Genomic DNA, 24,413 nt, shown 5'->3' with positions numbered 1-24,413 from the left:
AGGAAATGGGTTTGTTTAGTCTAGAAAAGAGAAGACAGGAAAAAGGAAATGAGGAGAGGCTTCAAATAAGAAGGCCTACCACAGTGGACAGGGATCCACTGCTTTACTGGTTAACAAGGTAAATGAAAAAAGTCCAATACTTTCATTAGCCTAAAGAAACAGGTGAAATTTGAGGCAAAGTTATTCAATAATTAGGGTAGTTAAGCACTGAGAAAGACTATACAGAGAGACTGTAAAGACTTTTATGAATAGGGCAGCCAAAAATCTTCAGAAATGATCTAGACAGAGATGATTCCTTCAGATCACAGTGGCAGAGAAGCTGAGCACTTGTGGTCTACATGCCAGTGGTTTCCACAGAGAAGCACAGCTCCTCACTCAGGGAACTGGGCTCCAGGTGGCTCATGCACTGAAATGCAAAACTGCTGGGGGCAGGGACAGGAATAGATTATTAGACCTGAGTAAGCCATATTCACCAAATCCAAAGCAGAAGTGCAACATTTCACAGCTCAAAAGGCAATGAAGTTATCAGGTCTGACCAAACTTCACCAAAAGCAGTCACTTTAACTGGAGATACACGGGTTTATATCAGGTAAAACATAAATCTCAGAAAGCCAGGCACATGACATCAAAAGCATTAGAATGGAGTACACTTCACAGTGATCCCCGGGTTCCACACAGCAAGTAACCAATCATATCTATGATATGCTATTCACGAGGAATTATTTGAAATCCTTGGGAAGCCACAGCCTTCCCCAGGGAGAAGGCTGCGAAATACAAAGTCTGGCCCTGACTGTCTAAATTCTTTAAAAAGGTTTTCCCAAATACTCAGGATGCTTTTTTGAGTCCATAAATGATGAGTAAAGGATTTCCAGATAAGTGAAGCACCACTTAAAATTGCATTGCTTAACATGTAAGGAAACGAAACAGCCAGTTACTGTGAGCTGCTTACCAGAGTGCTGTATGACTGTTGCTGCTTTCCTCACCTCATCCTGAGACCGACCATCTGTGACAACAACCAATACCTTGGGAACATTTCGCCTCATGCCACTCTCCCAAGTCAAAACCTTTTCTTTGATAAATGTTAAGGCTTTGCCTAGGAAATGCACAATGAACAAGGAGTCAGACATATTATCCACAAGAAGAAATCACTTTCCTTTGAAAGGGCAACAGACACACAGCTGAAACAGAAAATTAAAAAATCTAATTCTTCAGTCGTGCAATATTAGGATCATGAGACAAGTTCAGAAAACATTTTATCCTAAAGAAATATAATTACTGCTCAGAATTACCTGTCCTTGTATTTCCTCCTCTGTACTGAATATTTTGAAGAGCTCCCAGAGCCTGGGCCTTATCATCAAACGTATTCAGTTTAAATTCAGATTTTGCCTCATCACTGTACTGGACAAATGAAACCTGAAATGGAATTTATCACAGTATTCAGTCTCACAGACAGACTTCAGGCCAGCTCTCTCAATTGAAGTATGCATTGTGGTATATTAGGAAGCAATAAACAATTGAAAAAATAATTGTCATATATGTATGATTATGCACACATATATTTACATATAGAGATATCATCAAAGCAATGTGCACACAGCACATTTTTCTTTCTTTCATGTATTAAATGTGATGTGATTTTAAACACCAATGTTTATATTATTTTTACTACTATAATGCACCATGTATAGTGTCTATTCTCTTCTTCTAAGCAGATGGACAATATCTACAAAGCCTCTAGCAGGTGGTTTTTTTTTTGTTTTTTTTTTTTAGGGAGCACAAAAAGAATTTGGTAATGGAATGTCAATAAAAGATACATATAAAATGTGTACCCTTTTCTTAAATACTGGAGTAAAAACACTGAATGTTTATTCTGAAATGACCTTTAAATATTATATATACATATATATTTCCTTTTGCTCCTTTTAAAAATTGCATTATAACATACTAATTTGATCCTGAATAGATATCTCTATGTATGTATATGTTTGCACTTATTGAAATACATTCTCCATTTTTAATGATTTATACCCAATTCGAAACCTGAGATTGCTGCAACTATCTCAAGAGGTATGCAACCTTAATATTTTACTAAGCATTAGTATTTATATGTATCTGTCAACTATATTATGCCTTCTATATCTCTAGGCCATGGATCCATATATATTTGCAGGAAAAAAAGATGTTATAAAACAAAAAAATGGGAAGGAAAACTACCCCATATATATTAAAACTACCCCATATATATTAAACCTAAGAAGGATAAAGAATGCCCAAGACAGAGCAAAATATGAGGGGTATCTTTCCCTTTAAAATGTCTACAGATTTAAACACAAGGAACAAAAGACCTAAAAATATGCCTAGAACTTCCTTTCATCTTCATACAAAACCTGGCATATAACAACTAGTCAGTCTGCCAGTTATTGATGCCCCGTATGAAGAAACAAGAGTATGGAATTTACAACAAACTGATCATGTATCAGCCCAGTTTCTCTGCTTGGAGGATTCCCACACACCACAACTTGTCTTTCAGAATAGTAACCTCTCAGCATTCCCTTTTTATTTACAAAATGAGTAATACATTTCATAAATAATGCACACAAGCATTTCATAAACATGCACATAAGTACAAATGTTATACAGCAATCTAATAAAAAAACTGACAGCATTCTGAAAGGAAAAATCAAATGTAACTAGCACTTCAGCTTCAGTTCCCCTCCAAAATGTATGCAATGGAAATAAGAAATGTACCTGGATTCCAGCAGGATTAATCAAGTCAAAGGCTCCTACTGTATTAAAAACAAATTTCACTACTTTGTTGAAGTTATCATCACCAATACTCCAGGAAGCATCAGTCAAGAATACTATGTCTGCTTTGGCACCTCTGCATACTGAAAGGCCAAGAAAAGGAACGCTTAAAAATTATCAGTCATATCACTGTAAAATAAAGTGCATTGCTTCAAAGTCTGAAAATTCAACAACAAATAATATTCAGCAAAGTTGTAATTCAGTCAGCTTAGCTGATGGCTAACATTCAGCACAAAAATATTTATTAAAGTTTTTGAAAGAGAAGTTCAAGAAATGAGGAAGCATTCAAGAATCTATTTTAAATGTTTCAATTTTTTTTTTTAATCTGAGCACTTGCCATAAAACAAAACTTGTCTGCTGAAAGCAGAGTCACAGACTTGCTACAGAACTACAGAATATCATAATTCCCCAAATGTATGCACCTTGCTGTTCTAAACCAGGAAAAGTTGAAGTCTAGTAAAGCTCAAGAGCAAATAGATGGCATTAAAAAATGGTCTCAAACTTTGTTTCCCTAAAATACTGTACTAGATTTAAATCTATTTAAATTTATAAAAATTAAATTAAACTCTGAAGCAGTACAGAAAGAACACAAAAATACTCAATAATTCTTAAAATAAACATACCATCCCGAGCTGGAGGGATCGTGGGAGGTGGAGGAGGTGTAGGTGGTGGAGTTGGTGCTTCTGTAGGTTTGAGGACTGAAATGAAAAAATAATATTTTTTTTACTTTATATTAACTATTCCATTCAAGGAAAAACTCTAGATTCTGTATTTTATCACCACACAGAAAGATTCTGAGGTTTTCTCAACAACTTAAACAGTATCATTGGCAAGGAAAAATGTCTTGTCTTGCAATAGTAATAAGAATATAGCTATTGTTAATACAGAGGTACACCAGGTCATTGTAACAGGAACACTTTTATATAAGTTCAGTAAAACTGCTCTCTGATAATGCATTCGTTTTTCATCCAAGTACCCTGTATTTGGTTTGAAGAAGAACATAATAATTTCTCTTTCCTGACATTTCTCTTTCCAGGTGACTTTGCATGGAGAGAAAGAGGAAGGAAGATCACTTGAAAGAGGTTTTGAAAGCCATCTATGAACAAGAGAAGTTCTACAGCTGAAACAAGACAAGCTCTAAAACCAAAACTTTAGGTTCACAATATCTATTATCTACCTGTATGCTCCCTCATAGAGACTGGAGGTCCCTCAAGGTTAGGTGTCTGAACAAAGACAGTAGCATTGTATTCTGTGTCTGGTGAGAGACCAGTAAAACAGTGGCTGGTTTCTGATCCACGTATTGTGATTTCCTGTCCTCTGGAACCTGTCAAAAAAGCCCAGAGGAAAGTAAGTTAGAACCCCCTATTTCCCTTTTAATATGTGTACAAATAAGGCTACAGATAAGAGAGCTCTTAAGAGGAGGTGGGGGTGGATAGGACAGCAGTTTAATTCTTGGCCTTTCTAGAGCAAGATTATCCAATGATTATACACCATGGAGTATATGAAAATTAACTTGACAATAAGCAACACTCTCTCTCTGTAGCTTTTTCACCACTCTAGAAAAACAGATTATGTCCAGAGCTCAACCAGATGTATCATGGCTTTTTCTGGGTGCTTGCTACCATCCCACATATTTCAGTGGTAGCACCACTTAAGACAATCAATAATGCACTTTAATGCAAAAAAATAATGCACTCACCATCAGTTGGGTTTAGCTTCAGCCTGTAGGAAGTTGCTGACCGATGAGGTGACCATCGGATACATAAAGTATCCCATCCCACTTTGTAAGTTGTTAGGTCAGTCACATTCAAATATACTGTGAACACAGAAGGAGAGAAATTGTTCTCTGGAAGAGTGTGCAATGGAGTAAGCACATCAAAATGAAAATTTTATTAGGGGTGCTGGTCCAAAACTAGATTTTTTTAAAAGAAGGAAAGAGTAGTTCTATCTGTTAGGCCCTAGTGATCCTAGCCTAGCTTTTTAGAAAGGCCCAAAGCCTGATACCCTTTCCATATTGGTAAAAGCCCATTTTATGAGTTTTCACATCAAGTTGAGTTAATTGTATAATAAGACATTTTCAAAAATCCGAATCTGACTCACACATATGGTAGTATGGAAAGAATGTAGTGAGTCAAAAAAACTCCGGATGTTTGTCTTAACCAAAGAAATTTTTTTAAGTTTCTTAGTGGAGGCCATCAACAAAATAATCTCCTTCTCAAAAGTTGATATTTCAATCACTGAACATTCCTGTGGGATAAAAGCAGAGTAACAAAAAGCCTAGATCTGCTTAGCATGGTTAGATTCTGTAGTACCCTGGAGACAGATAAAGACTGACTCCAATTACAGGTGAATAAAATTTTAGGAAACAGACTAGCAAATTTTATATCACCAAATCATTAAACTATATTTCCATAACTGTTCCCAGCCTTAGTTTTTTAAGATCTACATCACAGGCAGTCTATAATTTTTCTCCATGGGAAGACATGCAGCCTCTCTTAATCAATGTTATCTCAGATCAATATAAGTATCTAGCATGACGACAAAAAATTATTTTGACTTACATGTAGTGCCTTGATCTGTCAAAGGTATGCTCATTCCAGAATCATACTGGGCATAAACATTCACATCATAAGTAGTACTGGGAGAAAGATTATGCAATGTGTAGGAGGTCACTTCTCCCACAAAAACTTCCATGGGTTCATTTGAACCTTGAATTGAAAGAAAGCATTCAGGAAGTGCAGAGGAAGATTAGGGAAGGTACAAAAACTATGCACCATCTTTTACATGTAATTTTGTTTATTCTAAAGAAAAGCATATTAATTTCTTCCATTTTAGGACATTACATGAGACTGTTGCAAGCAGAACATGCACGTGGCTTTAAAGGCTATTGTGCAATGTTTGTGTTTAATTTAATATATAGGACAGTATGCATATTGCTTCACTGTCATACAGAACAAATGTTCTGAAGGATATTAGTACCCAAATACCTGCCTAGTAGTCCATACACCTGTTCATATTGTCAGAGGGACAAGAGGTACTAAAAAGAGAAAATACAAGTCTGGTCTTGGATTTTATCTCACTGTATTAAATTTTAACTATACAATTTGATCTCTGTAATTAAACGCATAAAACATTGCATTTGATAGATTGTGCTTCTTATTAAATACTGATAAGTTTCTATCAAGACTGGTAAACTAAGAAAATAAAAAATCCTTTCACACAACCATTTAATGATACATATGATTTCTTTCCATGACCAATTCACTATTCCAAAAGTGGTATACTCAGAATGAAGAGGCTTCCTTACCCACAGGTTTGTACACAATTTTATAGCCAAGAACAGGGGATGGTGAAGGATCCCAGGAAACTCTGAACCGTGTGTACCATTCATCAGTTATATACATATTCTGAGGAGGAAGCAGGCCAACTGAAAAGAAAGCAAAACACTCTAATTAGACTAGTGACAGTTTTTCAGCCTCCAGAAGTTTACTCTGTTTAGTAAAAGTCATGTCCAAGATGTAATTAACATAAAGAAACCTTAAAAATGTTGGAGTGCTCAAGGAATATGCATCTTAATTGTTTTTAAAAGTATATACAATATTAAAACTAATTACCAGTTCTGCCATTTCCAGTCAGCTGTCCACCATCTCCATCCTCGTACACAGCCACAACAGTAATTTTATATGGTGTATCTGATTGTAAGGGTTGTAGGATCACATTGTTTCTTATCCCAGGAACTGTTATCTAGAACACGAATGAAATAAGGGTAAACAAATTCACAATCTGTAACTGATCAATAATGACAATAAATTAAAAAATCATTTTAACTCCTGTCACACTTTTTTTATGTCCACTCTAAAGTCACTTGAGATATATTAAAGGCTATACCCTAGATACAATTATTAGTATTTGTTGTTTTAAATTATAAAACATTGTGGTCATCACAAAAAGATAAATCAAATTGACTCTTTAGTCTCTGCCCTCACATCAGGCTGATGCACTGCAGCTCCTAACCAAGATTTCAGTACTGTTCCCTCATAGAAAGGAAAAAGTCATGTGTCTGGAGAAAAAAAGAGGGAAAAGCTCCTGAAACAGAGTTGGGAATCAAAATCATTCATGCTACTCCTCAGCTACATTTGTGTATTTTCATTATTCTCATTTTAGGACAATTTTCTTATCAGAAACAATTTAGTCTGAGAAAGAAGGTCTAAATATTTTGATATTAAAAACATCCCTATTTTTGCATTCCTCAGTCTTCTCAACTTCCTGGTGCAGCCATGCACTACTGCTCCCTCCTAATGAAAAGGTAGGTGTAATCCCAAAAGTGACACTTCTCCATAAAGTGACCATAAAGCAGTAAAATTATGGAAAGCAACTTGAGGCATCTTTCTCAAAAGCATGCCTTAGTTAACATTTACCATTATTACTGCATTAAAAATTTCAGTTGTTTTGAGACTTCTTATTTTTATGAAATGTCCAATGTTTTCTGTAAATATCTGTGTGTTGAAAAATATGTGTCCTGACCAACAGATCCAGCAAGGAATTTTCAGTTAATTTTCAGCATGCCTTGTGCAATAACATATAGCATTTAAACAACACTATACATATTGCACTTTGGCTGGTGGCAGTCAGCAGGAATTCTGCCATTGACTTCTATGGGATCTGAATTTGACTTCATTATAAACAGAGAATTTTATAAGCATCACATTAACTTGTCCTATCATTAAGCTGCAAGGAATTAAACACAAACACAATTCATACTGAACCCTAAAAAGCAAGTTAAATTCTAAAGAATTGATGTTCCCATTGCTTTCTTATTAAACTCTCTTCAATTTATAAAATTCAGATATGTTTATTCTGTATCTAAGCACATTGACTCAATAATGAAGAGAGTATGAATAGCTGGCTATTCACTGTGTCACTATATTTGAACTACATATCAGTAAGCAGGTTCTTCACAGCATTTTCTGATTAATATGTGATTCATATTTAGCATTATCTTAGACACAAGTTGGTCCATTAATTAATGTGTTCTCTTTGTGAAAAAAAAAAAAAACCCAAACCTGTTTCATACAAACCATGCTTCTCAGTATTGACATCAATAACAAAGAACCCGTAGCACATGCCCAGTTAACTACACGTAAAACAGATGTCTTTGGTTTTCCATAGCTTAAGGAATCAACTGAGAACCTCTTAGTGCTAAACAATGAATTACAGAACTTACATATTCATCGATCGGGTCACCCACAGTGGGTGAATAAATGATTCTGTATTGCTGGACTGGCCCATCAGCATGGTCCCACTGCACAGAAAGGCTGTTTGTGGTCTCATCAAACACTCTCACATTCCTTGGACCACTGCGAGGCACTAAAGAAAGAAAATATAGAAGGTGGTACCAAATATGATTCTTCCAGTCCAGTGTCACTCTCACCAATTGAAACACTGCCCTGAAGCCAAAGCTAAGGGCTCTCCCTGAAACACTGAATGAGCAGATACAGGTAGATTTAGTCAGTGACATAGCAGCATCTGAAGGTGTTAAATAGAAATAGAGCCTTTACTGGCTCTATTGGAAGGGAGAGAACATCAGATGTAAAGCAAGCAACCTACATATGCTCTGCCTTTCCAGCTCATACAGACAAGCCTAACCATAGCCTGCCACATCTGAAAGTTTTAAATTATTATGGGGATTTAAAAAAGAAAGCACAGAAGCAGCAAAAGTGACCTATTATTGCCATAGGCAATTTCTTTACACATTATTTCTACAAAAAATTTTAAAGAAGCCAAGCATAAGCCAACCAAAAGCCCACAGGCAAAATGGTTTTAAAGTGGGGAGGTTAGGATTACCATGTAACACACAGAATATGAAGCATATTTTTTTCTGTTGACAGCAAATTCTACCCATCTACATGTGGATTTTTTTCCCTAAAGACAAACTGCTATTCATCTGTAACCACATTTTAGAGAGCAGATTTTCAACTCTTAAACATTCAAATTAGGCTTTTAACTTGGTGATTATGCATGTAGTACAACTTCCAGAGCTCTGTTCCATGAAGCCTTGTAATTGCTTCCTCCATAATTCATATGCATTTATCTCAGAGTTGTACTCAATGGTTTGTGCTCTTAGAGACTGAAGGCAATTTTATAAATTCTTCACCCACCAACTTTGATATATATCATAGAATCATAGAATGGTTTAGGTTGGAAGGGACCTTATATATATGTAAATATATATGTGTGTGTGTGTATGTGTGTATATATGTATCACAAAGCAAGTACTGAATGCCTCTTACATGTTCTTCCCTGTGCTTGGCTTGGATTTCCTTCTCCATCTGCATACAGAGCTATAACATTTATTGAGTAAGCAGTGTCAGGAGTCAAGCGTTCCAGCATCACATCACGAGTGTTGCCTGGTACCACAATCTAAAAGAGAAACAAAAGGCACCTATATAAAGATACTTTCAGTTTATACCACCTCTTGTTAGAATGAAAAATTTGAATAAAATATACAAAGTTAAGGAACATGACTCTGGTGCACTTTTTCCAAGAAAAATAATAAAAATTTAAAATAATTAAATAAAGTTGATAAAAATTCAAGAGCAGGTGCAACAAAAATGGTAAATACATAAGAAGCCCTAATCCTGCAAATGTAATTCTATTTTTTTTCATTTTACATAAAAATAGTTCAAGACCAAAAAAAAAAAAAAAAAAAAAAAAGAAACATTCGGGAATAGAAACCAAGAAAAGTAAGTTCTGTCACTGTTTATGGACATATAAAGGACATTTTCTAACAGGGACTATTACACAGGTTCTTGCTCATGTGAAGTAATATGGATTTTCACTTTACTGATGCAAATGATTCTTTCAAAATTCTTACACTTTCTTGCATAAAAACAAGTTCATCTGTACATGTACAGTAGGGTGTACATTTTCTGTAAATACACAAATTTTCCACACAAATCCAAAAACCCTTACTTCACATCTGGAGGGTAAATTATTAACCATACCCATGCTCCACTGCTCACCAAAATCTACTGGAACACTAATGATTTGAGGTAAATAGATGGTTTAATGGTAAAATCACTTGAACTTTAAATCTGGTTTCATAATTAAACATTTCTTACTAAATAGTTTCTTTCTTTCTTCTGTCTTAAAAAAAAATAGAAAAGCTTTTATTTTAACTCATCTTTATCTGCCATATGAGAAAGGATACTCAATCCTCAGGTTTAAAAGGGAGAGTCTTATCACTTATTTCTTTTATTTCACCAAATTAAACATTTATTTACAATTGACTAAATTCTCACAAACACAGTGTTTTCAGCAATTACACTCCTGGGCAGAGAGTTGGCCTGAGTTTATTATTATTGTTCTACATTAATTGAAGGAAGAAATTTAAGGAATAGCATAAAAATTAGATTACTTACAGATTCTGATGGCCTTGGGCCAGACAGTGGAGAATAATTAATTCTATATTGCTGCACTGGACCTGGAGCAGGTTCCCATCGGACATTCATGCTGTTTGGTGTGGGATTGTAAACTTGAATATTTCTTGGTGTTCCCCTCTCCACTAGATCAAGGATAATACAAATTAGGTTTACAAAGCTGCTTACATAAATCCTAGCTCTACCTGAATTTATAAGAGTGCTCAGAGGAAACTGAAAAGTGCACCAGCCCAAGATAAACACATTATTTTTTTTACCCCAAAATCTAGAAATCAAAGAATCTCAGTTATTAGTCAATATAACATCCCTGCCAAGCAGCAAAGCAGGGATGTTTATATTGAAATTTGAAGGCATGATCATAACACTTTGTTATCCTATTATTGATCAGACAGTTATGAAAAGTAGCCACAAACTACACATGGTAATTCATGCTGACATTAGGAGCTCAAGCTCCCTGGAAAATCTGGAGTACATGGTATGAACTTTAACATGGATTATCGCTTATATTTGCCATTTGCTCACCGTACTGTTACTACTGGCACTATATTTAAAATTTTATGATTGTTTGGAAGTAAACAGTAAGTTCACTGCACAACATAAGAGTCCATTCTAACTAGGATAAGTGGACAGAAAGTCCTAGCATTTTATTGTAAAGGTCTATTTTACTTACAAGTTTTTCCAGTATCAGAGACACGTCCACCATCCCCCTCTGGGAAAACTGGAACCACAGTTACAGTGTAAGGTGTGTTGGGTTCAAGAGTCCTCAGGATAACATAATTTGTGTTTCCTGGTACTGTGGTCTACAGATTTAAAAGGAAAGGTAGGGGCATGACATTTACATAAAGCTTAAGCTTTTTTTGGGTCTCATTTACTTCTTCATTTCTAGACTGAGCATGATAAAAACTTTACAAAAGTCGTGAAGTAACAGTTCATGCTGTCTTCTGAAACTGCCTTTCAAGAAGGCTCTGTCTTGGACTTACTAAAATGTCTGTTAAGTTCCACAGTCTCCTGTGCAAGCCCTTGTAGCTATATTCACTTCTGGGTACAAATCCTGTCCTACTAGTAACAGTAGGAGTATCTGCAGTGAAATTTTAATGACTACTTCTTAGCTCAGATGCATTAAAATGTCAATTTGTAAACAACAACAAGAAAACCCCATAACACTACAACATGCTAATGACAAGTAGTAATGAGCAGCTCATGTTAGAAAGTACAAGTCCACAGCTTTTAAGGATATTTTTCATCAGTGTCTCTCATGATCCTACTGAAACAGTGGTAATACATGTACTTCTAATTTCACAGGCACATCAAATTGCATAGGTGTGGAAAAGAACCAGAAGTGGAAAAGATTTTCTGTGACAAGGGTTCCCATTTTCAAAATTATTTAGCTCTTTAGCAATTAAGTACTTTATGAGAATAGACTAAGACACCTCTGTGAATTTTTCTGCTGTCACAAATAACACCCCAGCCAACTGTTTCCAGTCACATGACTTCTTATCTGTAAAAATTAGTAGATATTAAAAAATTAGTCTGTTGACTTTGTAGCCTATTGCACACCCTGAAGTCAGCTTTACATTTACATGCACTGCCTGTACAAACAAAAATATTGTGCACGGTATTAAAACCCTGTGGTAGAAAATAATCACTAAAAGTCCACTATGTAAAATCAAACACCTGCAACACATATGGGAGTAACAGACTTTCATGGAGGTGCTCTGCATTTTCTCCAGGGTAGCAATGAACAGGAAAGAAAATTGGTGCATTGGCAAACAAGACCCACTTCACTCACCAGTATGTCTCTCATACCATGAGCTGCACTTTACCTGAGACAGTGAGAGCCACACAAATACTCACCATTTCTTCTGCACCTCCAGCTGTAGGTCCATAAAACACTTTATACTGGCGGGGGCTTCCTTCTGCATGATCCCATCGGATGTTGAGAGTACTGGTGGTGGGGTCATAAACCAACAAGTTCTTCACAGTAGTAAGAGGTTCTGAAACAGGTCAAGGAGCTGTCAGATATGTGTAACCACATTCCCTCACCTGAGCTGTCAGATCATGCCTATGTAATGCATTGTTCAGAAATTTTTTTAATGTCAGTTTTATTAGTTAATTTAGATATTATTTAGCTTCATTAATCAGTGCACATCAGCCCCATCCAAAAGCATAAGGAATGATAAATATAGAAAGAAAAATTTCTTTCTGGAGACTATTTTATAATTATACAGTTAGTTCATTAGGATTGTTTTCCTCATTTCTCACCAAACATGTTGCTATGTCTGAATTTCCATTGCAGGTTCAAATGTAAATTAAGTACAAATGAATTAATAAATTTATTAATAATATCTAGTTAAATACTTGATTTAAAATAGTGAATTGGATTTTATGCTTCAAGTGCCTCTGGTAGGAAATCACTCAGTGTTTCCTATAGCAGGATCAAAACAATGCATCAACATATAATTAAGCACACAATGGAGCCTCAACGTGCACACTGAAAAGCTCTGAACTGAACATGCTGACAGGACTATAGGAACCATATTTAGCAGTACACATATGAGAGTCACAGGCCTTCACATGCTTTAAGATGTTTACTAATTTGTGGTAGAAGACAATTAAACAGATTGAAATGAGGAAGAAGTTCCATAGCCACATTACAGTTTCTCTCAGCCTAAAAAGCTGGGCATCCAGACCAATGTAGTGGTCCAGGGTTTCTCTATATCCAGTAGGCCTTCTTAATTTAGATACTTGAAACTCATCAAAGGAAAAATGACAAATGCAGATGGGATTAACATCACCACAAGAAATTTTTCTCAGTTAATTTGCAAAGCAATACATCAATACTGTTTCACATCTAATATATCAAGAATCTGCTTACTAGTTCTGCCTCGTCCTGTCATTCTTCCCCCTTCACCATCTGCATACATTGATGACACAGTAATAGTATATGGTGTGTCAGGCTGCAGTTTCTGTATCACCACACTGTTTTGCCGGGCTCCAACCATAGTCTGCAGTAGAAGAAATATATTAAAATACCTTTCACACTGGCCCTTTATAGAGAAGAATGTCAGCATTTGATGCAGAGCGGAAAATGCCATGCTGCAACACTTCTGTGATTGCCACTTATAGTAGACACTGAATGATAACAAAATTAAGTACATATTCATCTAAGAAAGTTTAGACAGAGTCCAGTGACACAGTCAGTACTCTTCAAGATCTCCAAACTTACATATAATCACAAATAGGTAACTTCTAATTCTGTGACAGCACAGAGCTGTGTCTCCATACTGCCTCTGACTATATCATATTGATACTAATGAAAGTCTTTTATTCATTATAACAGACTTTGAATTGGGCTCTTTATGCTCCAGTCTCAGGTAGAATCCTGTTGTGAATAAGTCTATTATGTCTATTTTGCACAAATTTCAACAATATAACCATCATTCTTTTTTCACTCTTGTACCAACAATTAATTACAGATATTGATTAAACTTACTAGTGTTGCTTACTCTTCTAGTGACTTCCATTCAACTACTCAGTTGATGCAACAGTTCAGTTACCTCAATCCAAACACACATTGTTCAGAAGAGAGTTAAAATGGGTGCATCAGTATCCAACTGATTCTAAAGCAAACATTCCTAGATTCACTTCTGAACACGTGTGATCTCTGATTACAAGCTCAGCAAGTGTGGTTTTCATCTGAGACTGTTGTTCTGAGTCATTTGACAGTAACCACAACAGCCTCCCACTGCAAAATATGGCATTTTTAAGTAGCACAGATTTCTGATAAACAGTCTGACTGAATTACCATTCCTAGGCTGTGTTGTGTGGGCTGCCAGTAGTCAGCAGAGCTCTTACTGACAACACAAGGAAAGCTGGCTGGACACAGTACTGGATCTCACTGTAATTACAGCTGCTCAATCATATTAAAAGACACTAAAATACCTTAAACACTTCCTCGCATATGTTTTGCATGGATTTGTTTTTGCAGCTGCTGCTTCTGGGCAGTTATTCCGTCCTTAGTGTGGCAAGACACAGCCTCAACTGTCCACAAGTTATTCCATGGCAAATTCCCTCTGATCCCACATTAATCCCACTATAGAAATAGTGGAAAACTCTGCACTATGTAAGTAGTCATGGTAGTTCATATTATTGATTGCTGTGATAACTGTATATCTGTGACTTCTACTGTCATGTACTGATTAATTCTCCTTCTCAGCATGTTTTTACTTTATTCTAGTTATATCTACATAGTATATGTTTTTCAAGAAAAGGAGCAGTTATTTTTGCAGTTATTTTCAAGAAAAGGAGCAAAGTTATTTTTGCTCCATAAAGGGCATTCTACCACATATCTGAAAGGGTAGGGAGAAAAAGGTGGGAATATAGATTTATTCAGTCTTCACCTAACGGGTGATTAATACATAACCTGTTGTGCGTTGAAAATGAAGTATTCTAGTGGATTAATTTGCAGAATTATCATTTAAGGTTAAATAACTATAGCACTTCAAAATTAGTTACCGACTGTTCAGGGCCATCTCCATTGATGGGCTGGTAAATGACCCTGTATCTCTGCACTCGACCACTGGCAGGATCCCACTTCACAGTCAGACTGTGTGAAGTTGCGTTGTACACCTGAAGGTTTCTTGGCCCACTCTTTGGGGCTGAGAAATTAAATAAAGAAAAGAATATATATGTAATTCATGGGGGAATAAAGGCACAAACACTTCATTCATGCTTTCAGGGTTTCATGAATGTCTGACCAAGAGCAGACTGTATTAAGTAAAACATAACACAAACTGTAATGTTTGTAAAATAATAAACATGTGGTAATCTAGTGTTTAGTATTCTTGCAAATACACAATAATATTTATCAAGTGATCTCAGCTTTTTAATGTCAACTTTCTTCATAGTTTAGAAAAAGATAGTTAGGAGTTTTCTTTAATAATACTATACCTGGAAATTCAGATTCTTACCTTGTGTGGTGATAGGTACCAAGGGTACTAGAAAAAAAGTAGAAAGAGTTTTAAGAGTTCTTGTATGTGTATGCCTTCCAATATAATAACTATAAATATCCACATAAATATCCTTATTTACTCACATGTTCGTTCACTGCCACTGAGGTCATCACTTTCTGATTCATCAGGATAGATGGCAGTAACTGAGATGTCATATAATGTATCTGGATTCAAGTTTTCAATGACCAAACTGTTTTCATCCCCATTTAAGATAGTCTTGTGGAAAAATAAAATTGATTAAATGAGTAAATAAATAAATAAATATAAAATTATAGAATCATCAAGGTTGGAAAAGACCTTCAAGATCACCAAGTCCAACCATCAGCCCCAAACCACTGTATAAATAAGATCAAATTGTACAAAACAAACAAACCAAAACAGAGTGGGATAGAACTGAGTAACCTTTTACGCCAGTACAAGTGTCTGTAACTATGTGTTCCACACATTCTCACTGAGTTTCCATTGAGCACAACAGAAGGGCTTGCAAGTTATGGGCAATTTAGTAATTACATTTCTGACTTTAAAAATAACTCTGAGAGACTGCCCACAAAATCTTCTGATATCTATCCTTACCTCCTGTTTTTCCAGTTTTCCATAGGGTCCCCAGGTTATTCTATACAAAGAGACATCTGAAGCTCCATGATCCCAAGTTCCTCTGAAACTATTTGTGGTTACATCTGTGATTCTGAGATTAACTGGTGCTGGCACACGCTCTATTATGATGAGAAATGGCAAAGTATTAAAACAAATGTAATTACAAACAGAGGAATTACTCAAAGTATTTAGAAGATTATGGAGAAGATTCATCTCTCAGTCACCATGCTTCTAATGACTACAAAAAAATGGCATAGCATAACCCAGTCCACCTACACTAAGCAAATTGTCCTTCATGGAGTAACATCACCAGGCCATCCCCTGATATAACAGACACCACTCTGCTGACCTCAGTAGAGGTCACAACCCACATGCCTGCTCACAGCAACTGAAGTCCTTGCTCTTACATTTTGGAGTCAGAAAAAGTGATTATGAACTCACACACACAGAGGTCAAGCTTCTGCATGTATTTGTCCCACATTTTAAAATTCTTTATATAAGCCAAATAAGTGCTGCAATTCTGCCATGACTTATTTAGAAAGACTTCATAGAGGTTAACTGTAGGTTAAGGAGGAAATTATTATAGCCACTGGGAAGAAACAATAGGTAAAATGAGAGAATTAAACTAAAGAAAAAAAAGTCTTCCTTAGCGCATTTTCTTTCTCCTTACACACTCAAAATAACCACAAGGAAGGTTATTAGGAAAACTTACGAGTGACAGCTTCAGCATTTATTGGTAAGGATTCTCCTTCATCATATACAGCAACAACTTTTATATTATAGAGTGTTTGAGAGGAGAGGTCTGAGAGAGTAACGCCAGTTTTGAGTCTGTCGAGTTCCACCTAAGAATAAAAAAATGGTGATTTAAGATCTGCAAATTGGTCTGACTCTACATTTGATTAAAGAGCAGAAATTCCTGTACTTAAAAACAGAAAACTATTCTGCACTAAAATTTGTCATTCACCCCAAAATTTACACCTCAATGTTGAGTGATACTTACTAACTCCCTTGCAAAGCACATTGTCTCAGGTACTCAGATTTGTGGATCTTTCACTGCTTCGTTCTTTTGGAAATGAGGATGCAGACTGCACCTCCAGAAAATTCTCATTACATTTCAAAGATATATTTGTCCTCCAAGACTTGATTCATGTTTAGCAGTGTAATTATGGGAAGCTTGCACATACCTCAGACATCTTTAAAAATGCTTACACGGGTTCTGACTGTGGGCAAAGGGACTAACCTACCTTTACTCCACAACACTACCCTCCTAACAGCAAGCTATTCTTAGAGCTTGGCAAGATAACACTTAGGCAGAGACTAGAAATGCCTGTTTATCAAAGCACAGGAAAATTCTTCAGTCAGTTTGAGGATTTTTCCTCTCTGGAGGAGGAAGAGGATGACGGGAATACAGAGGAAATCTATCTAATGCTTATTCAGTTTCCAAGAAAATAATACCTTTTCCTGACTGCAAGCATCATGAGCTGATATTCTTTATTCTCAGTGGTGGCTTATAATACTACTTTTACTATTAATTTAGTAACCTAGCTCTTACAGTATTTTCAGAAATGTTTCTGTCATTACCTCCTTTACATCAGTTTCATCAGCTATTTTATATCTTAGGATGTATTTTCGAACTTTCCCCGGGGCAGGATCCCAACGAACATTCATCCTGCTGTGAGTAACATCCTGAATTGTTAATCCTCTGGGTCCGGGCAAAGGTACTGTAAAAATAATGACAGTAGTAAGTGAAAATGTTACCCACGCCAGAGGTATAGGTCTCTCACAGCAGGAATTCAATTATTTTCAGGCATTCCATTGAAATGGAGGCAATAACTCTCTGGGAAGTTCATTGCTATGGCCATTAGATGAGACAGCTTAAATAGCTCATTGTTCCAGCAATGAGCAAGATAGATATAAACTACAGTAGTTTGACCTTTGTAAACTATAAGTACAATGCTTTTACAAGTATCAGTGATTAAGATCATGACTTTGGTAAGAACAGTCACTTTTTGTGTGCAGTTAAGGGTTTAATTTTTGTTAACAATATAAGAATGTAAGAATAACTACACTGTGCGCATCTAGTCCAGAAATGAACCTCTGCAGTAAGAAATTTTTAAGGAAAGATGCTTAATGAAAGTTTTTTTTTAAAAAGGAAGCCATGCTTAGGTTATTTTTTCTTGGTATCACGTTTCTTTGGCATTTACTTAAAGAATGTCTGAATTTGGGAACAAGGTTTCTAAGTTAATGCAAGCAAAAATGAGATCTTTTAAAACTACTCTACTATCAAGATTATCAAGCCAACTCTTTTCATTATTCAAGAAAAAAAAAAACATTTTGTTGCTCTTTTAATAGATTGTCCCTTTTCATTTAAAGTACCTTTAAGATCTTTTGGAAATGTATGAGTGTTAGAAAATACATAAACATGGGAAAGATGTCCTGAAACAAAATGGAATATATAAAAACTGTTGGGGAAAAAAAAAAAATAAAAAAAGGAAGTTAAATGTTGCTGAAATGATAACAAAGCAAAGAATCAAGGTGTCCATACATGTGACTTCCTGGGTGGTGAGTGGGTCACTGGTGATATCACCAAACAATACATAAGCTGTTAAAGTGTACTCAGTATTGGGGATGAGATCTACCAGCTGAACCTCATTCACTGACGGTCCAACACGCATCTGCACATGAAAAATAACACACCATGTTTAAAAACTGGAGAAAGCAATGGCAGAAAAGCAAGCAATGATTCAATGATTTAACTTCAAGGGAATTTTGTTTGTGGGATTCACAGTACATTTACAGCTTCCTGACTGATGTCATTGTATACAATATCCCAGTAAGTTCATTGCACTTTGGGAAGTACATGCCAGTCTCTTTTGACTCTTAGGATATATCCAGAAAATCTATCCATCTTTCTAAATTTATTTTTGCTAGGGTACCAGGAATGAAGACAAAAATTCTCTTACCTCTTTCTCTTTGGCTGGGACTGTGGCATTCACGGGTTCATATGTTAATGTATAACCAGTAGCTCCTTTGAGAGGTTCCCACCTCACTCGCATGGAAGTTGATGCAATGTCATAAACATTCAAGTTTCTAACTGAAGAGATTGGCACTGCCAGATAAAAGACATAAATTTATTACCTTTACCTTCTTCACCTTTCATATTTCACATCACAGGTAGTTCCACTGAGAATATTTCACATGTGTGTTAGGGTACATTATGGGTACCCTAATACACAAAAAGGTGATCTGCAAGTAGTGGTATTTCAAGTAGTACTTAGTTTAAGAAACTAAAATTTTTTTTGAAACATCAAATTTTGAATGTGCTACAGATTTGCTATACACAGCTAAAACTATCTTATAAGTCTGCACTTCTGCACTTGAATATTATATTACATGTATTATAACGTTAACTCACATTAATGCTCTAATATGAAACAGAACATGGCTGTACTTATAAAAGGATGTTTTGTACTTTATTCTTTATATGGTATTTCTAAAATTATTAAATAAGCATTAAAAATTACCAGAAACTTTATAAAAATCATGTACGTGCTTTAAGGGTTTATGATAAGCCTAATAAAAAATAACCAAAGATTTGAAATGAGTGCCTAACACTTAATATATTTAAAAAGAAAGGAGAGTCATCCAATGCTGCATTCATTATAATATACCTAAAATCAATCACATGAACAGCTAATAGTATAAAAATAGTGGCTAATTTATGTCTCACAGAAGTGATGTAATTGTGTTGAACTGGCTTTTTATTACTCTTATAAAATCAGAATGAATTTCTATAGTATTCCAGCTGCTAGTAGCAGGAATTAATTATCCGGCATAAAAATGAAGGAATACACGTTTGTATGTGATCAGATTTCAGGAATTTATAAATTCTGTCTTGTATTTTATGTTTGTGTCTCTAGTCTTGTACAGACATCCTTTATGGGCCTCGAAAGAAGCTGGGACAAAAATTTTACACCACAATGAAATTTCACTTTGTTAAAGTTTTTTGGACAAATTCTGTACACCCAGTGAAACACAACACAATTTCATCATTCAAATTAAAAATTTTGTTTCCTCCAAGAAGAAATTCCATAGTTCAAGAAGTTCTACTGGACAGTTTCCCATATGCCAAACTGTCTGTTCATGTTACTCAAGTTACATTTCTAACTTACAAGTTGTTTCTCTGCCGATTAGAGGTTCACTGCTCTCATCTTCTACCACAGAAAACACATTAACAACGTACTCTGTTTCAGGTTTCAGATCTTTCAGAACTGTTGTTGTTTCCATCCTACTTACATAAAACTACATAAAAGAGAAGCAATGTTAACCACTGTGCAACAAATGCATTTGTAATTTTATCTCTAAGAAAAAAAATAATTTCTTATGAGACTCTTCAGAAATCAGCGGCACAGAACTAAAAACATAAGTATTGTCTTAATGTTCTGTGTGTTTTGTCTGACAATGTACCATTATTTTTGCAAAGCAAACTGTAGTGAAAACTCAGACACTTACTTTCAATAGAGTTGGATATATCTAGCAGCATTTACTGTGCATCCTATTTTCACACATGTTTTACACTTTTATATTACTCGGCAACACAAAGAAAGTGCCAGAGATACATCTTACACTTTGGAAAAAAAATTTTAAACACTCAGGATAATCTAGATGGCTATAGCATATAGCACTATCAAGACTTTGCAGAACAGAAATGCCAGCAAGCCACCAAGTTGTAGTCAGTGTGCACTGGAATGGCTGTTCCAATCCTAGTCAAAAGCCACATCCTGAGGTCATAGTTTATTAAGATTAAATTCTCCGGGAGTTGAATCCAAGTTAAAATTTTAAATCCACATTCAGAGAGGGGAAGTTCACAGTTAGGCACAGAGAGATGTCTAATGTCACTGCAAAATGCCATCCTGTCTGGGTGAAGAGAGTGATGAGCAATTCCAGTGGCCTAGAAGCAAGAGCTGTCAGTTACTGACTTTCTGTGTAGAGAACAGCAACAAGATGAGTTTGACCCTGTGTACTAAAGAGTTTGGAGACTATGCTTAGGCATAGATTCAAAGCACCATCATACAGCATTAATCCAAGCACTGCCTCAGACCCTCTAGCACATACTGTGTTTTTCTACTAACAAGGAAATGTATTAAAAAGACATATCTATCAATATGTGACAATAGAATATAAACAGAAAAGGGTTACTAAAAACACCACTCAACTGTTTTTAAGAAATAGATTTTACTCCTGAATTCATGATTTTAAAACAAAGTCATCTTTATGTTCTTACTTTTTGTAATTCTGTGTACCAGAATATCATGTATCAAGGCATGATATTCTTGACTGTGGCAGCCTTTTTCATTTACTGTTATATCATACACAACACAAACTTCAGAATGACATTACTGTGATGTGTCAGTCAAAGGTTGTTATTATGGACAATGACAATAGGAACATACAGTACCTGTTGAGGGCTACCTCCAGATGCAGGGTAATATTCAACTCTATATCTATCAACACTCTCAGAAGGTGGACTCCACCTTAGTCTGAAAGAACGAGGTGTCACATCTGAAATAACTAGGTTAGAGGGAGGTGGCAAATCACCTACAAGTGGAAGAAAATTTAAAAATTATTGATTTATCTTATATCATCAGGAATAAAAACATAAGACCAGAAAAACTGCTTAGGAAAAGAAAATACTTTATATACTTGCTTATGTTTCAGCTTCCTCAGGAATTTTTAAAACAACTGTAATGAAGAGATAGCTCATGATCACACCCTCAAGACCAAACAAGCTATCATTCTTACTCCACTTTCAGCCCTGAAGAACCATTAGCTAACATTACTAGCATTACTGTTTTTCCATGCTCTGCTTTGCTGTCAGACATTAATAACTGAAAAGAGCAAGGCTGCTGAAATTTTTCTTATTGGATGAGCATTGTCAAAGAACCTGCCACAATAAGCAAGGAGGTGAAATAACGAGCAGCATTTTTCCTGACTCTGGGAGAGAAGAAGGCACCTCCAGCCATGTCATGCTGTGTTCCATATAACACAATCATTGTTGAAAAGAAGAACCCCTACAGGGTTGATCAGGTGGTCTGTACAACTTCCTCACATTAGCAGCTGAAAAAACAGCCCAAGGCTACACAGTGTTCCAAGTAAGTAATAAAAAGGAATTAGCAGTGCAAGCATGTAAAGTGGAAAAAGGATGAATTAGACTGAAAATGTGATGTACCTGGACCTTTTACACTGTTACACAGATTTGTGGTTACATCATCAACAATGCCAGCCAGGAAAGAGAAATCTGCGACATTGTAAACATGAATATCATCTGGATCTGTTGCAATCTGCTTCAATTCATTTTCATCTGCATTTTTAATACCTTAGAGAGAAGATATGAAAACAAAGCTTGTTAGAAATGATAGCCATTAAACATAATGACATGAACTCTAGTCCCTAAACACATTTTTTTAATTCCTTTGAAGATACTTATGTATGTGGCCACTTTGCTGGGCATTTAGCAGACAGGCAGAAGGGGTTTGGCCCCGGGCATCTCTTTAACTAAACTTACCAATTGCATAAAGTTCCACTCCCTCATCTCTGAGTCTTCTTGAAGGAGTGACTACATCATCTTGGGATTTGCCATCAGTGATGAGGACACCAATTTTGCGAGCTCTGGGCCTTAAGCCTGCATCTTGCTTGAAGTTGTTTTTTAGGATGAAATCCAAGGCCATTCCTAGCATGGTATAAAGGTAACCATCACTATAAACTATATTCATACAGAAGTCATAGTAAGGAGAGTATTTCATTCTGGTGGTTTCACACTGACATCATTTCATTATTTATTTCCTTCTAGAAGCAATCAGCTAGACTAGATGGCAAATCATATGACTTCAGCCCTTTAATCTCTTACCTTTTATGCATCACCCTCTTTATGCATCATATGTCCTTTAGCCTCCCTTCTGGGTCCTCATCTTGTCCTCATCCCAAGGCTGACATGAAAGAGCTTTCTCTTCAGATGCTCAACAGTAACCTAAGCTCTACATCACCTAAACTCTCTTCCATCACTTTTCCACTGAATTCATATGTCTACATGCTATATCTTTTCTCTTCCAAATACACTGAACTGAACTGTAAGGCTCTTGCATTATGGGCAAATTTCAGCTCACTGAACAATACTGGGCTCAGCTACTAGAATTATTTTTATTGGAGACTAAGGAAAATTCTGGCAGTGTAAGATACCTGTTAGAGTATTTCCTCCTTTATATGGTAAGTTTGCTACAGCCTCTAACAAAGTCTGTTTGGTTCTGTAAGCGTTGAGATTCCATTCTGTCCTGGGATCTCCACTATACTGTGCAAGACCTGGGGAAAAAAAAAAAAAAAAAAGCCACAATTACTCAGCTATTATGTGGCTTTGTAGCAGTTACACCACATTTTCCCTCCAGCATATAAGGACTTACCAATCTGTACTTTGTCAGGAGCAATATCAAAAACTTCAACAATACGGGCAATGAAGTTCCTGATGGTTTTAAAATTTGGCCGCCCGATACTCCATGAGCCATCCACCAGCAGCACAATATCAGCTTCTGCTCTGGTTCTACATTCTAAACCTGCCATATTAACCAGAAAAATATAGCCTTACCATGATAGCTTTCAACCAGAAAAATACAGCCTTAGCATAATAGCTTTCTTTCCCCATCCTTTTATGTGACATATGTCATGAGTTAGCGTCCAAAATAGCTCTAGTTTTATTCACTGGCACTCTGCCAAGTATGACCTCTTTGTGAATGTTATTCACACTATACACTGGTTCCATGGCAAAAGCTGTATAAATGTCTTCATGTATGTTTCCTTTTATAAATAAGCATTCACAAATGCTAAGGCTCTTCTCTATTGTCATGAATTTGTCTGGTTTGGTCCCTAAGGATGGTTGACAACTTCATTTCAGAGGCTGCATAAAAGACTGCTACACTAATCACCAACATAGCAGGGAGCATTATCAGATTACCCACATTGACAGTATTTTCATCTGTCATGGTTGGCTAAACTACTCCTTAATTTTCAACTATGTAGCAGTGGAATTAATAGCATGTATTACAACTGCTTTCAAATAAATAGCATTTCTGAATTTTCAGGGGAAAAAGACATACCAGTACAGGTGATATAGAAGTTTGCACATCCAGGAAAGAAAGAACACAATTTAAAGAAGAAACACAAACATAAACGCAGGTCAAGAGATAGATAGGGGACAAGAACAAACATTTATATAAAGCTGCAATGTTCTGAAAAGTTAAAAAGTTTTCCCAGACATCTTAATTTTACAAATTACAGAATAAAATATGCATCATATTGTTTTCATCACAAGGAAAATCACAAAATATTTACACAAAGCAGACAGACACAATTATTTTATCCGCAGCCATTTGAAAAAAATAAAAATAAAAAAATGTCTTGTTCTCTCTCTTTTCTTGTAGATTGTGTTACCAGCTGCAAATTTTCTGGCTTCCCGCCATCAGAGCTTCTGGTCTTTATATGGAAGAAATCCCATTGAGAAAAATCAGCCACACTC

General features: G+C 35.9%; 1 protein-coding gene across 6 annotated transcripts in view; it reads right to left on the bottom strand.

The window, feature by feature from the left end:
- Positions 1 to 24,413, bottom strand: part of COL12A1 (collagen type XII alpha 1 chain) — a 99,674-nt gene that overhangs the window by 33,975 nt on the left and 41,286 nt on the right. For all 6 annotated transcript variants that reach the window (XM_071741541.1, XM_071741540.1, XM_071741539.1 and 3 more), the window contains 29 exons: positions 23,305 to 23,454; positions 23,087 to 23,206; positions 22,416 to 22,580; positions 22,080 to 22,226; positions 21,309 to 21,448; positions 20,023 to 20,152; positions 18,814 to 18,959; positions 18,396 to 18,525; positions 17,432 to 17,571; positions 16,563 to 16,692; positions 15,830 to 15,969; positions 15,340 to 15,472; positions 15,215 to 15,241; positions 14,760 to 14,902; positions 13,120 to 13,249; positions 12,099 to 12,238; positions 10,915 to 11,044; positions 10,227 to 10,369; positions 9,096 to 9,225; positions 8,030 to 8,172; positions 6,420 to 6,549; positions 6,113 to 6,232; positions 5,367 to 5,513; positions 4,505 to 4,621; positions 3,983 to 4,129; positions 3,429 to 3,503; positions 2,749 to 2,888; positions 1,290 to 1,413; positions 950 to 1,093 (listed from right to left, as the gene is read on the bottom strand). In XM_071741541.1, the coding sequence (XP_071597642.1) occupies positions 950 to 1,093; positions 1,290 to 1,413; positions 2,749 to 2,888; positions 3,429 to 3,503; positions 3,983 to 4,129; positions 4,505 to 4,621; positions 5,367 to 5,513; positions 6,113 to 6,232; positions 6,420 to 6,549; positions 8,030 to 8,172; positions 9,096 to 9,225; positions 10,227 to 10,369; positions 10,915 to 11,044; positions 12,099 to 12,238; positions 13,120 to 13,249; positions 14,760 to 14,902; positions 15,215 to 15,241; positions 15,340 to 15,472; positions 15,830 to 15,969; positions 16,563 to 16,692; positions 17,432 to 17,571; positions 18,396 to 18,525; positions 18,814 to 18,959; positions 20,023 to 20,152; positions 21,309 to 21,448; positions 22,080 to 22,226; positions 22,416 to 22,580; positions 23,087 to 23,206; positions 23,305 to 23,454 (3,801 nt within the window). The remainder of the gene's footprint in view (positions 1 to 949; positions 1,094 to 1,289; positions 1,414 to 2,748; positions 2,889 to 3,428; positions 3,504 to 3,982; positions 4,130 to 4,504; positions 4,622 to 5,366; positions 5,514 to 6,112; positions 6,233 to 6,419; positions 6,550 to 8,029; positions 8,173 to 9,095; positions 9,226 to 10,226; positions 10,370 to 10,914; positions 11,045 to 12,098; positions 12,239 to 13,119; positions 13,250 to 14,759; positions 14,903 to 15,214; positions 15,242 to 15,339; positions 15,473 to 15,829; positions 15,970 to 16,562; positions 16,693 to 17,431; positions 17,572 to 18,395; positions 18,526 to 18,813; positions 18,960 to 20,022; positions 20,153 to 21,308; positions 21,449 to 22,079; positions 22,227 to 22,415; positions 22,581 to 23,086; positions 23,207 to 23,304; positions 23,455 to 24,413) is intronic.

The sequence above is a fragment of the Heliangelus exortis genome, chromosome 3 (genome assembly GCF_036169615.1).
Source record: "Heliangelus exortis chromosome 3, bHelExo1.hap1, whole genome shotgun sequence".
In the NCBI taxonomy this organism is placed as follows: domain Eukaryota; kingdom Metazoa; phylum Chordata; class Aves; order Apodiformes; family Trochilidae; genus Heliangelus; species Heliangelus exortis.
Note: the sequence above shows the minus strand (reverse complement) of the source record. Positions and strands in the feature narration are given on the sequence as shown.